The following is a 14,201-nucleotide window of genomic DNA, read 5'->3' as shown; positions in this document are numbered from 1 at the left end:
AGGGACTGGAAGAGAGATTTGGGAGTCATGTGCATAGAAGTGAGATTTGGAGAATTGACATCTCCAGAGAAAAGTTAGAGTATTAGAATGAGGGGAGGAAACCAGCCTTAGAAGGAATGATTAGATATGGAGGCTGTAGCTGAGGAGACAGAAGCCTTAGAGATCAGCGCAGGTGAGGGAGGTCCAAAGACAGGGAAGTAAGTTGCAACAAAAAACATCAAGGAGAATAAGGACTGGATTTTGTGACGGTGGTCTCATCGGTAACTGGAGAATATTTCAGTAGAAGTTTGGGCAGAAGGGCAGATTGGAAGAATTTAAACAAGTTGAGTAGATATGAAGCAGCAGAAATATATACCTTTTCTTTGAAATAGGCCACAGGAAGGTCACGAGAGGAAAGCATGGATGTGGGAAGATTCATTGTTTTAAAATCGGGGGCACTCTGCACTTAATTGTAGACTGAAAGAAAGGAGCCAGTGGAGAGGGAGAGGTGAAGGGGCGTAGGATACCACAGGCAGCAATACTGTATGAATTGAGAGGCGCTGGAGGACCTGCATTAGGCCTGGGGAAGGGAGAGACCCTAGTAGCAATTGCTGTTTACTGAGTGCCTCCTGTGATGCCAGACTCCATAAGAGATGCTTGTTGAGATACCCCACCCTCTAGCGAGGTGCTGCTGCATTAGAGGGCTATATGGTGTAGGCTCCTGAGAGTGAGCTGTGTGCTCTCGTGTCTGTTAAGTACTAAGTGTGGGAGATTCTACATGGCACCCCTCAATTGCTTTTTTGGATACCATTTCTATTTGCATATGTGTGGGAAATATATTGCAATATTGGTTGTCTTTATTTTCTTTGTTAACAGTAACCGCTTAATGTAGTTCGCTGAAGTTTAGTCCATAGCCAGAACACGTCGTTCTTTTTTTTTTTTTTTTTTTCCCAGATTTGGGAAAGACTGGTCTAGTAATGGCAGAGAACTTAACTTGCAGTAGGTAGGTGTTTTCTGTGCCCTTTCAGCACCATGAGAGAGCACCTTTTGACTTGAGCGAGGGTGGCACACTAACTTACTTATACTAAAGGTTTTGAACTTAGGGGAGTAAGAATTATTAGAAGACATACAGTCATTTTTATTCTGTGACAGGTGACTTAAATAGATATATTATAATCGACTGTTACTGGAAAAATAAATTTCTATTCAAAGCTCTTAAAAGTTATTTCTGAGACTGAATTGAGCCTAGAAAATGACACATCTGGCAAAGAGACTACAGAGAAAGCTCAGGGTGATCTCCTTTCTCAAGATGACAAGTCATGTATCTGAAAAGATACTGGATTATAGCAAAGTGGAAAGGAAAAGATACTAGAGCCAAAAATAAAAATGTTCCTGGGCCATTTCAGGAAAAAATAGCAGGTTTCATCTTCTGTTTGTACTTCTCACTTTTTAACAACTCTGGTCTTGCCAGACTGCCGGCATCCCAGAAATCACCCTATAAATTGCAGGCTTTCATTTTCATTTTGTCCTATAATCACTTGTAATTTCTTTTTTTGCCATCCATAGAGGCTGAATGGTTTTACACATTCCCTGGGCCAGTGTTCTCCAAGGAAAATTTTCTAGAGCCTTTTTAGTTGCTCCTTGGCATTTTCATTTTGTGTGTCTTTAACCACATTAGATTCAGAAAGATTATTTCTTGAGAATTGAGTGCCTTCTAGGAAGGATACTATTCAAAGATGGCAGCCTTTTCTTAAACCAGGGAATTCCTGGTGAATTATTTTGTTTGCATCCCGTAAGGGTGTTTGACTTTGAGCACAAACCAATGCAAGTTAGGTCTGAGGAAATGTATAAAGCATATAAAATCTTGACAGGAATTTGAGAGCATGTGGAAAACAAAATGGCTTTTGAATCTTATCAAGATGTCAACAGTCAGACTGAACTTAGAGGAAGGATTTTTTAAGAGGTAAATTCATCCATGTCTATGCTCTGGATTATTTCATGGAAGACTGGAAATGAGGTCATTTCTCTCTCCGTTCTCATTAAAATTTTTTTTTTTCTTTGGATTTACTAATACCTGCAACATGGCCAGTAATGTGCTAGACTGCATAAGGCTGCAAGGAAATTTAAGATGTTCTCTGAGGTAATTTGAAATCTGGTTAGAAGACAAAACACAAGTGAAACAAGTGCAGGACCTCAAGGCAGGTCTCATATTCGTTAGGATCCAAAGCAAGGCAGAGAGGAATATAGGTGCTGAATGGATGGCCAGTGTGTTGGGCTATAATTTAAATGGTTAGTCTCAATACAATACTGTTTTGACTGCATATCCTATTGTTTAAAGAATTATAATGAGCACATTTCTCTTTATGTATATGGTTATTGTGCTTTCATTATTGATACTACCCTCAATCCACTGCTTTTTTGTAGTCTTTAAAAGTCACTAGATCATATGGATTTGGTTAAAGCATATCTGTGTATATACTTAGTCACATATTCATTGCAATATGTCACTGCAAATGAGTAATGGCAGCACTGTCAGCCCTTCCCATTATGGAACCTTCTGCTTATGAGTTCATGTCAAATTTTAAAGCTAAGCTTATGTTTCCTAGACTTAAAAAAGAAAAATGTGTTTCTAATGTTTTCTTCATGTACCTCAATGGATTGTTTCAGCCACTCCAATTTGGGAAACATTCCCTTTTGACAGTACGGTTTTGTCAGTGTGTGTGTACTGTTGATTAGTTTTACTATAGGTAAAAGAGACCTGAAAAATACCACCTTGAACAAGACAGTTACTTTTTTTTCATTCAAATGAAAGAAGTGTGGAAGTAGACAGTGTGGGGCTGAAATGGTGACTCCCAAGATTATCTGGGATCCAGGCTCCCTTCTGCCTTTTATTCCTCCAACTCCATTGGGCAGCACTCATCTTCACATCCAGGAGGGCTGTTTAGAAAGCTGCCCTGCCTCCGGGTTTAAGCGGCAAGGAGGAGGAAGTGGGTGAAGAAGAAGGGCATGTAACTTCACTTTAAGGAAGACTCCTTGGAAGTCCTAAAAGTTACTGCTGATTACATCTCATGGGCTAGAACTTTGTACATGGCCATACTTAGCTGTAAGGGAAGCTAAGAAATACAGTCTTCTAGCTGGGCACAGCTAAAAATTGGAGTGCTATTCTAAGAGCGAATGGTGGGAATTGGGGTGGTTGACTGTTAGTCTCCACCAAATGGAGTCTGTGTCTTTTTTAGGGGGGTGGGTAATAGCTTTATAGAAATATCCACATACTTATACAATACACCCATTTAAAGCGTGCAGTTCAGTGGTATATAGTGTATTTATAGAGTTATACATCATCTCACAGTCATTTTGGAAAATTTTTACCATCACAGAAAGAAATCCACTATTCCCTTAGAAGTCATTCCCTTATTCCTTCCTATCACACGTCCTTTCCCTGGGCAATCACTAATCTACTTTCTGTCTCTGCATTTGCCAATTCTGGACATTTTATATGAATAGAATCACATAGTGTGTGGTTCTTTGTGACTAGCTTTTCATATAAGTAATGTTTTCCAGGTTCATCCATGTTATAGCATGTATCAGTACTCTCCCCACTTCTTTATTGCCAAATAATATTCCGTTGTACAGGTATACCACATCTTGTTTTTATCCATTCATCAGTTATTGAATATTTGGGTTGTTTCTCCTTTTTGACTATGATGGATAATGAATGTTGCTGTGGACATTCATGTAAACGTTTTTGTGCGGATGTGCTTTTATTTCTCTTGCATATATATCAGAGTAGAATTTCTAGGTCATTTATATTCACTTTCTTTGCCTTTTAAATTAGTTTATTAGTCTTTTTATTATTGAATTCTTTATATATTCTGGATCCAAATCAGCATCTTGACTGCAGCCTCAGTAGAGATCCTGAGCAGACCACTCCACCTAAGCTGCTTTTTCATTGAGTTGTAAGAGTTCTTTATATATTATAGATACAAGTCTCTTACATTTGCTCTTATACTGTGGGTTGTCTTCTCATTTTCTTGATAGTATCTCTTGAAGCACAAAAGTTTTAAAATTTTTTTATGAAGTCCAATTTATCACATTTTTTAAAGTTAAAAATATTTTATGGCTCTAGCTCTTATATTTAGGTCTTAAGTTAATGTTCGTATATGATGTGAAGTGGGGTTCTAACTTCATGACAGTGCAACACTGTCTCAATTACTGTAGCTTTGTAGTAAGTTTTAAAGTCAGGAAGTGTGAGTCCTCCAACTTGTTGTGTTTCAAGATTGTTTTGGCCATCTGGGTCCAATGAATTTTCATGTGAATTTTCTGATCAGTTTGTCACTATCTGCATAGAAGCCAACTGGGATTTCGATAGGGACTGTTGAATTCGTAAATTTATTTGGAAGATATTGCCATTTAATAATACTGTCTTCTGGTTCGTAAATGGGAATGTCTTTCTGTTTATTTAGATCTTTAATTTCTCTCAACAAGGTTTTGTATTTTTCAGTGAATGTTTTGTACTTTTTTCAAATGTATTCATATTTTATTCTTTTTTGATGCTGTTGTAAGCGAAATTGTTTTCTTGACTTCAATTTTAATTTATTCATTGCTAGGTTATAGAAGTACAATTGATTTTTGTATGTTCATCTTGTATCCTCCATCCTTGCTGAATTTATTAGTTCCAATAATTTTTTAATGGATTCCTTAGGATTTTTCATATATAAGATCTTGTCATCTGTGAATTGAAATAATTTGCCATCTTCCTTTCTAATCTATATGTCTTTTATTTCATTTTCTTGCCTAATTGCCTTCAGTATCATGTTAGATAGAAGTTGCTAGAGTAGATTTTTTTTTGTCTTGTTCCTGATCTTGGGGAAAAGGTTTCAGTCTTTTTATAATTAATTATAATGTTTGTTATGGTTTTTTGTATGACTTTTTGGTGCCAAGTAGAAAGGTATTCTAGCATTTTGTATTTGGGAGTGCTACTAGAGGCTTGCACCTCATGGTCAGAAAAATGTGTGTCATAGCCCAAAACTAGTATGTCACTCTAGATAATACCTTTGTCTTATGTTTCAGCAATGGCTGCCATCAGGAAGAAATTGGTGATTGTTGGTGATGGAGCCTGTGGCAAGACCTGCTTGCTTATCGTTTTTAGCAAGGACCAGTTTCCAGAGGTGTATGTACCCACAGTGTTTGAGAACTATGTGGCAGATATTGAAGTGGATGGAAAGCAGGTAAGTACACTTTCCAAAACAACAGGTACTATTTGCATGTTACATAGGCTATTCATAAAGCATATAGAGAATTAGGCCTCTTTGTCTCTTCACTGCACAATATAACAATAACAAAAATGACTGTTTTTAGCTGCTGTCATCTAGACTTTGTCCATATTTATATATATTTTATGTGGGGAAACCTTAGTATGTATATGTGTTCTTTTCAGCTTTATTCATATTTGAGATGAACTTCTTTGTATGGATGGGCTTTTTTTATTGTCATAGTATTTCATTAAGTGCTGAAATACAAGATGACTAGGTCATGAGGTCTTTATTGATTATGCTTCTCAAAGAGTTATACTGATTTATGCCACCAGGAGCATGACATTTAGACAGCATCCTCACATTTAATTCTTAAAATATTTTTTGACTTTAACATGAACAATGCTGCCACAGTTGCTTCAATTACCTCTTATTGGCAGTAAGGACAGTGTTTCCCTATGTCTGTCCTGAAAGCCCGCTGTCAAGACCGGAGCAAAGCTCTTCTGGAATTAGAATACATATTTTTTTATTTTCTGCGCCCTTTTGTCATCGAAATAATGTCTTACCCAGCATTCTGTATGTCTTTTGAAAAGTAATGAAATTCCCTTTGCAAATGGGTCAGCTGAAAAGAGAACTGGAACAAGGGGCTCTTCTCCAGCTTACTCGGTCCTCTCAGGCGTTCAGTCACATGCCTCGTGCTGCCAGCACCTAATGTATTGGCTTCCATAATTCCATCTCCTTTCTCCCTTCTCATTTTCCTGCTTTACCTACTATCCCTTTTTTGTCCCAGTGTTACCTAGCCCCAGTTCGTGGCACCATGTGTGGAAAGCACATTAGGACAGCTGCTCAGAATTCTAGAGTTCCTTGTTATAGACTGTCCTGATAGTTCTGTGACCATGAGTAAATTGCCTAATCTTTGAGCCCCCTTCATTTGTAATGTGATTTAAACCATTTTATAGGTAACATCGAGGTTCTGGAAGTAACTGAAAGCATCTGGAAGCACCAAAGCACTTTCCAAATTGGGCCGAACAATAGCATGCTAAAAAAAACCCCTTTACAGTTTATAGTTAATTTTATCCAATTGCAATGTGGGTCACAGTGATTGCTCTCATGCTATTAGGAACCACCACAAGACACCTTTCTGCCCAAGAATGCACGGGGGAGGGGAAAACAGTAATAAATTCTAGCATAACAGAACTTTGGGTCCTATCCTACATGTGATCCATCATTGTAGTGTTGCCAATTCAACCTCAGTCAGCTCTCTGCATGGATGCTCGGATACTGCCGTTTCTGTGGGCCTGGACAACCAGTTTTTTGTTTAGAGACACATGGTACATTTGTGACAAACTGGGTGGAAATGTGCTGAGATCTTTGCATCTGCTGTCATTATAACAGCCCTCTTATCTAACTTGGATTGCCACACATACGCAGAAAGACCCAGTGGCTTGAGGGAAGCAAGATCAGGTTGGATTCTCAAATGCCTAGAGGATGTATATTGCTGGTTTTATCCTCTCATTCCCTCCAGAGAGAGCAGCTGTTGGTTGCTGTGTATCTGTGACCGGCCAATCGGGCAAGTGTTTCCCACCTGTGGCAGTACTTTAGTTTTGGCAACAGTCATGGCTCTTCTGTCCTCTTTGAAGTATCATCTGTTCCTGGGAGTCTTGAAACAGCCAGGATCTTACCCATAAGCAATTTAGGAACCCTGACTTAAAACCTTTGAGGAATGGTCCATAAGTATCTCTCTTACACTGCCGCCTTTGAACATGCCTGACCATGGCAAGATAGGGAGCCCTGTTTCACAGGGAGAAGAAACCCGGAAATAAAGGTGCTTAATCTGGAAGAGGTATCTCACCCCAACTGCTCACCTCAGAGCAACTCAGTAGCCCCCAGAGTGGGAGCGGGCGCTGCCTGGGAATGTTTGTATAAGAGTATGTGCTGACAGAGCCTAGGGAACCTTCCAAGATTCTAGATGCTCATGGTCCCAGGAGTAGGCATACCCAAAGAGAAAAGGCCCATTCTGGTATGAGATAGGCCTAACACACTGGAACCATTTATCAGGAGATAATCAGGGTTGGATGTGTCTGACTGAACCAACCCGTGAAGTACAGAGGGGCCACGGTGTGGAATTTGGAAGAGCTGCACCATTCTGAGGTCAGACCGGTTGTGAGGATTAGGCATTAGTATGTCATAGACCTACACCAAGCTGACGGTGGGTGTGTGATGAAAGTGCAGAGGCCGAGGGTGGAAGAGTTAATTAGCCATCATCTTTAAGGAAGGAATGGTATTTAGAAACTAAAATAAGGGCTGCGAAGGTGCTAGGAGAAGAAGGATATTCCAGGCGTTAGAGCACGGAGAGTTCCTTGGGCCTGGAAGGGCCTCTGAACAGAGGGCATTGAAAATCCACTCTGATTGAAAGAAATGACAGGGCTGGCTGCAGTGCTCGACCACGAGGAAGGGGTCATGTGTCCACAGCCCAGGCATCAGTTTCCTTTCCTCGCACAGGAAGGTGAGCACATTCCCAGGTGTGATAGGAGCATCCTCCTACCTTATGTGATGCTTTCATTCAGCTATTCCAACATTTTTTGAGCAGTAAACAGAGAGCCAGAGGCCTTCCCTGTCAGCTCAGATCTTGCGTAACACCCAGCATGGTGTCTTGTCACCTACCAGCTCAAATACATTCTTGTCTCCATGTTTCCACATTGCATCTACTTTGATGAGACAAAGTAGAGAAATGGTTGAGTGAGACTGTATTAGGAAATATTACTCAGTCTGGTTTTTCCCTGTGTCACCTTGTATACCTGGTAGAATGTTTATAATTAAATACTTATTTTAAGCTATAAAGTTATTTTTGACTTGACATTTTGAATTAGGCACTTTATTCCGTTCTCATATCTGCTTATAAAATTTGCAATCTTGAGACATTTCAACCTAAAACAATTCAAATACACCTTCTGCCTTCAGGCTCGATTCTAATAAAAGTGAACAGTCTTGTGTTTTACTATTTTGGACAGTCTGCCATTTGAGCGTACTGTGGTAAACATCACTTTGAAAGTGGGTAGTGCAATTAACCTTGCACTCTTGGGTTTATTTTTTCTGTCACAGGTAGAGTTGGCTTTGTGGGACACAGCTGGGCAGGAAGATTATGATCGCTTGAGGCCCCTCTCCTACCCGGACACTGATGTTATACTGATGTGTTTCTCCATTGACAGCCCTGATAGTTTAGGTGAGTAGCCCTGCAGTATGATGTTTGTTGCTGCCCATGTGCCAGCCAGGCACTTGTTTTCTCTGGTCCTTTCTGAGCATCAAGTAGCCTAAATGCAGACGTGAGCTTCAGAGAAGGAATCATCAGTGGCCAGAGTCCTAGAGCCTTGGGTCTGTAGAGATTGGGCCCTGGGTCCTTTTCAGCCTAGGTCTCCCATGGCTGCCATGTGTCCACTCTGTAAAGTAGGTGGATTCCAAAGACGAAGATTTGAACTAAGATTTAGGGGAGGCTATTTTTAGGGCAAGGTGCCCATACCTTTTCTGAGTACTTACTGAGCATACTGCCTCCCTACATCTAGACTGGTGACTTGCCGTTCCTAGTAGTGTTTTTAAAACCCTATTTTAACCCTTTCCTAAAGTGTTTTGTCTAATAGAGATTCGAAACTGACCATACCACTAGCTTAGTTTGCCACATGTTTTAAAAGCCACTTTCCTTCAGAAAATAATAACAATAACAATAATAATAATAATAATGACTTCACACTGTGCAAAACAAAGCAACAAGGCCTTGAAGTCAGAGAGCGAACAATTCTAAACTAAGTCTCAAATTACAATCACTACCATTTACTTGTCATACCGAGTGCTTTGTATGCATTGACTCAAAATAGTGCTGTGTAAGGTAGGTAGATATTACTGTTACCCATTTTATAAAATTATCCCTGACAGTGAGATGCTCAAGGTGTGGGTATGGGTGGCTGAATTCAGGCCGCTCATCCACTATGATGTACATACAGCCTTACTAAATTAGTATAGTATTGGCAAGAAGCTACAGCTGGTTATCACTCATTTTCAGTAGTTACTCTTGAGTCATTTGAAATACCATTAACCCACAGATGGAGGTCATGCTTAGGGTCCATGAGCAAGGTGTAGAGAGAACATGTGGGCTCTGGGCCAACCCTGGCTCCAGAATAGGGACCCCTTCTGTAAGCTGTGGTCAGAATCTCCTCTCCAGCAGTGACAGGGATGGCCGGTGGGGAGCTTCCTCTGTGGGGCAGGTGGCACCATTGTGGAGGCTCCCTGTATTCTGGATCCTCTGCTTCTCCAGAGCCTTACCTTGGCTCCCACTCCAGAGGAACTGTGCTCCTTGGTGGGACTTAGAAAAGCTAGAGACTCTGTGCTTAAGGGAAGGGGCTTAGATCTGGAATAGTTTCTTCACAATTTAATTAGGACTCTTAGAGATTCTTCAAGATAGACTTGTACGTATCCCCAAGTTAACCCACATTTCACTTCTTTCAGAAAACATCCCAGAAAAATGGACTCCGGAAGTCAAGCATTTCTGTCCCAATGTGCCCATCATCCTGGTTGGAAACAAGAAGGACCTTCGGAATGATGAGCACACAAGGCGGGAGCTAGCCAAGATGAAGCAGGCATGGTCTGGGGCAGGGTTCTGTATTCTTGTAGCATTCTTGAACCTGAGGAGCCAAGCTTGGGGGTTCAGGGAGTCCCAACAGAAACCCTCATAGGCCAGGCTATTTCAGAGAGAGTCCCAGAAGTCTCTCTCCATTTGGTCCTCCTTGACTAGGCTCTAGTCATATGAGATGGAACCTCTCTTGTGGGATAGTGCCGTGCCCCCAAAGATCATCTGCCTTAGAAGGGACCATCACAGCAGTAGTCTGCTCCAGATGCAGGAACTTTTATCATGCTCTTGATTTCCCCCTCTTGTTATTACCTTGATATATGTGAGGCCAAAGACAAATTGGTAGCAACTGAAAGATTAAGAAATTCTGAGGGCATGCAGTCCAGGTGAATAGCCCTGATACCTTTATAAAAGTGATGCTGGAGGTAGTATCTTGGCTTCCGAGAAGCTAGGTAGCCCAGTGGTAGGGCTTCCCCATTGCAGGAATAGTGCCTTGAAGTCTTCAGCCAAGGTTTCCCACTGCAATCTGAATGTCAGGGTCAGGATTTGTTTCCTTTCATGGGCACTCAGCCCTCCGTGAAGCTAACTATAGGAAGACCCAAGGGCTTACCTTGGATTGACAGCTTGCCCTTCACTTCCTCCTGAACCCTCCAGGGTTTCTCTGGCCTCTCTCTCTCCTCTCTCTCTACTTCCCAGAGAAGAGCTCATTTGGTAGGGATATTATATTGGAGTGGGGGGTGTCACTGCATATGAGTTTATAGACAGAACTCAAACCTGGGGGTGTAGAAACTTTTAAAAGTCTTTTAGCTGAATTTGAATACTTCTACACCTACTTGCTATATATATGTAACAGTGTTAACTGAATGCTCTTTTTTCTCTTTACCAGGAGCCGGTAAAACCAGAAGAAGGCAGAGATATGGCGAACAGGATTGGCGCTTTTGGGTACATGGAGTGTTCAGCAAAAACCAAAGATGGAGTGAGGGAGGTTTTTGAAATGGCCACGAGAGCTGCTCTGCAAGCCAGACGTGGGAAGAAAAAATCTGGGTGCCTTGTCTTGTGAAACCCTGCTGCAAGCACAGCCCTCATGCGGTTAATTTTGAAGTGCTGTTTATTAATCTTAGTGTATGATTACTGGCCTTTTTCATTTATCTATAATTTACCTAAGATTACAAATCAGAAGTCATCCTGCTACCAGTATTTAGAAGCCAAGCCAACCATGATTATTAATGATGTCCAGCCCACCTGACCCGCCGGGGGCCTTCTGACACCGCTCTAACAGCCCTCCTCTGCACTCCACCTGACACACCAGGCACTAATTCAAGGGATTTCTTAACTTCTTGCTTCTTTCTAGAAAGAGAAATGGTAACTTTTGTGAATTAGGCTGTAACTACTTCATAACTAACATGTCTTGCCTCTCATCTGTCAGCTGCAACGTATTCTGGTGAGTCACCACTTCAGAGCTTTACTCCTTAACAGATTGCATTGGCATAGCTCTGGAGTGGCCATCCAGTTTTTTCAAAATGGGCTCAGCCAGAAAGGCCCAAGTCCATGCAGCTGTGGCAAAGTTACAGTTCTGTGGTTTCATGTTAGTTACCTTATAGTTACTGTGTAATTAGTGCCACTTAATGTATGTTACCAAAAATAAATATATCTACCCCAGACTAGATGTAGTATTTTTTGTATAATTGGATTTCCTAATACTGATATTTGTCATCCCCACAGAAAGTGTATTGGTTTTTTAAAAAAGAAAGTGTATTTGAAAATAAAGTCAGATGGAAAATTCATTTTTTAAATTCCCGTTTTGTCAGTTTCTCTGATAAAAGATGACCATCTCACCTGTTTTCAGCCCCACATGTCCCAGTCCCCCTCCCCAGAGCTGGGCTAAGTAAGTAGGAATTTGGTTTCAAGCGCCCGAGGCACTCAGACACTTCTGAAGGTGGCACAACCTGTCTGGACCGCAGGGTCGGCCTCTAGTTCACAGTGCTTTCTCCTCACTGTATCTAGGTTCCCTCCCAGAGGAGCCACCAGTTCTCGTGGGTGGCACTGTGTTTCTCTCCTCTCCAGCTGACTAAACTTTTTTTCTGTACCAGTTAATTTTTCCAACTACTAATAGAATAAAGGCAGTTTTCTAAACTTCCTGTATCCTGGTGTTTGTGTTACTCTCTCCAGTGCTGGGAGTGGGAGGATGGACTCGGCCTAACTCGCCTTAGAAGGTTCCTTTAGGTACTTCAAAGTACCAGCTTGCCCACCACCACCCCCTTCCCCAATCTGGCACTAACCTGGCTCCTCCCAACAACATGGAAATGATTATCTCATCACATTCAGGTTCAGAGTGGGGTGGAGTGAGGAATGCAGCCTGCTGCGGAGACATGAGGGCACTCTGAGCAGTCGTTCTTCTGCACGGATCAGGAATGTGACGTTTTTCTCTTACTCCCTGTCCATTTTCAGTGCCTCTTCCAGGGTTGAGCTTCAGATGAAGTTGACTATGTATGGAGAGTGGCCTGAAGTCAGCAGGGTCCACTGGGCCCTGCATCCTGTTGGGCTCCCCTCCAGGAGGCTGGGGTTGGGCCTCAGCGGCTCCTTGAGAGAAGCTGTGCCCCAGCAGTGCACACTGGGGGCCTAAGAGGAGGGAGACCAGAGGCCTGGACCTATACGTGTTCCAGGCAGCCCCGGAATGCAGGGAAATGAGAGCTGGCTTTTGGAGCCTGAGCCTTCCCTGGCTACTTCTGGCATTGCCCACCCTCTTCCACCTTAGCTTTCCTAGACCCATGGAGCCTCATCACAGAGAAATTGTCTTGGCAGCTGCTGCCAACTGCAGCATCACCGCAAGTCAGAACTCGCCCTGCACCTGGCGACAAAACGTTACATTCTGCAAGTATAGTAGTATAGCATAGGCTGGGGAGCGCTTTGAGACCTTGGCTCGGGTGCCAGGCGGGGTAACGGGTGGTTGCAGCAGTGTGGGCCTTGCCTGGGCCGGACCAGACGTGCCCGCGGCTCCGCCTCGTCTGGGCGGTGTCCGCATCCGGCCAGGCCGCACCCCGCCCGCCTTGCTAGTCAACCTCCCCAGGGAGACCTGATTCCGGATGAGGCGGGACCGAAGGGGCGGGGCGGAGCGGTCGGGAAAAGCGCCTCCGCCACGTGACCCTATTGGCCCCTATTAGAAAGCGCACCCCGGGCCCCCTGGTGTCTGTCTCACCAGTGCTTCCCCTCTTCCACGACATGTGCGCCGCTCAGCTGACGGCGGCCGCGGCGGCCGCGCAGGCGGCTGCGGCCCCGGGCTCCGTGTATGCCTACTCCGCGCGCCCGCTGGCGGGCGGGGAGCCCGTGAGCCTGGGCTCCCTGCGGGGCAAGGTGCTGCTCATTGAGAATGTGGCGTCGCTCTGAGGCACAACGGTCCGGGACTACACCCAGATGAACGAGCTGCAGCGGCGCCTCGGGCCCCGGGGTCTGGTGGTGCTCGGCTTCCCGTGCAACCAGTTCGGGCATCAGGTGCGCGGGGCTGGGCAGAGCGGAGCGGGAGGGCGCGCGACCCGGGTTAGGAGCGCGGCGGGGAGGCCGCCGGCCCGCTTCCCTCCGGCGCTCGTCCTGGCTGGACCTCAGGTCCGCACCGGGGTTGCGCAAGAAGGGCAAAGAGCCTGGTGACTCATCCAAAAACTCCTTGTTTGCGCCCAGAAAGTTTCCCTCCTCGCGGCCCCGGGTCTCAGCTGCTCTTCCTTCCCGCAGGAAAACACCAAAAACGAAGAGATCCTGAATTCTCTCAAGTACGTCCGACCTGGCGGCGGGTTCGAGCCCAACTTCACGCTCTTCGAGAAGTGCGACGTGAACGGCGCACAGGCGCACCCGCTCTTCACCTTCTTGAGGGAGGCTCTGCCGGCGCCCAGTGACGACACCACCGCGCTAATGACCGATCCCAAGTTCATCATCTGGTCTCCGGTATGCCGCAACGACATTGCCTGGAACTTCGAGAAGTTCCTGGTGGGCCGGGACGGCGTTCCTGTGCGCAGATACAGCCGCCGCTTCCCGACCATCGACATCGAGCCCGACATCGAAGCCCTGCTGTCCCAGGGGCCTAGCAGTGCCTAGGGCACCCCTGCTGCCTCTGCTTCTTGGCAGACACAGCGCTGCCCTCCGGGGGTTTTATCCATGATGGTGTTTCCGCTAAACCTGCAAGGAGGTACACCTGATGTCCAGGAAAATCCCCTGGGGTGGGCGCTGGGCCTGACCATCACAGCCTCTCCCTCCCACACCGCCACCCCTCTCAATAAAGTGTCCTGTCAGCAGAATCGTGTGTTTGTCCTGTGTCAGTGGGAACATGGGGCTGGAAGCTTGAGCCCCCTAGTCGTTGGCCCTGG

At 44.3% G+C, this 14,201-nt stretch overlaps 2 protein-coding genes across 3 annotated transcripts in view; both read left to right on the top strand.

Annotated features, from left to right (window-relative positions):
- Positions 1 to 11,982, top strand: part of RHOA (ras homolog family member A) — a 37,168-nt gene extending 25,186 nt beyond the window's left edge. The window contains exons 2-5 of one of the 2 annotated variants that reach the window (XM_006909092.3): positions 5,050 to 5,207; positions 8,334 to 8,454; positions 9,729 to 9,859; positions 10,736 to 11,982. In XM_006909092.3, the coding sequence (XP_006909154.1) occupies positions 5,052 to 5,207; positions 8,334 to 8,454; positions 9,729 to 9,859; positions 10,736 to 10,909 (582 nt within the window). In that variant the 5' untranslated portion in view covers positions 5,050 to 5,051 and the 3' untranslated portion in view covers positions 10,910 to 11,982. Of the gene's footprint in view, positions 1 to 5,047; positions 5,208 to 8,333; positions 8,455 to 9,728; positions 9,860 to 10,735 lie in introns of those variants that run through there. The other variant, XM_006909093.3, reaches the window with a different exon arrangement.
- Positions 11,983 to 12,994: 1,012 nt separating this feature from the next.
- GPX1 (glutathione peroxidase 1) lies at positions 12,995 to 14,132 on the top strand. Its single transcript, XM_006926935.3, has 2 exons — positions 12,995 to 13,338; positions 13,573 to 14,132. The coding sequence occupies exons 1-2, from the start codon at positions 13,069 to 13,071 to the stop codon at positions 13,930 to 13,932; spliced, it is 630 nt and encodes a 209-aa protein (XP_006926997.2). The 5' UTR covers positions 12,995 to 13,068; the 3' UTR covers positions 13,933 to 14,132.
- Positions 14,133 to 14,201: the final 69 nt, after the last annotated feature.

The sequence above is a fragment of the Pteropus alecto genome, unplaced genomic scaffold (assembly GCF_000325575.1).
Source record: "Pteropus alecto unplaced genomic scaffold, ASM32557v1 scaffold53, whole genome shotgun sequence".
Classification (NCBI taxonomy): Eukaryota; Metazoa; Chordata; class Mammalia; order Chiroptera; family Pteropodidae; genus Pteropus; species Pteropus alecto.
This window is presented reverse-complemented; position numbering and strand designations above follow the sequence as displayed.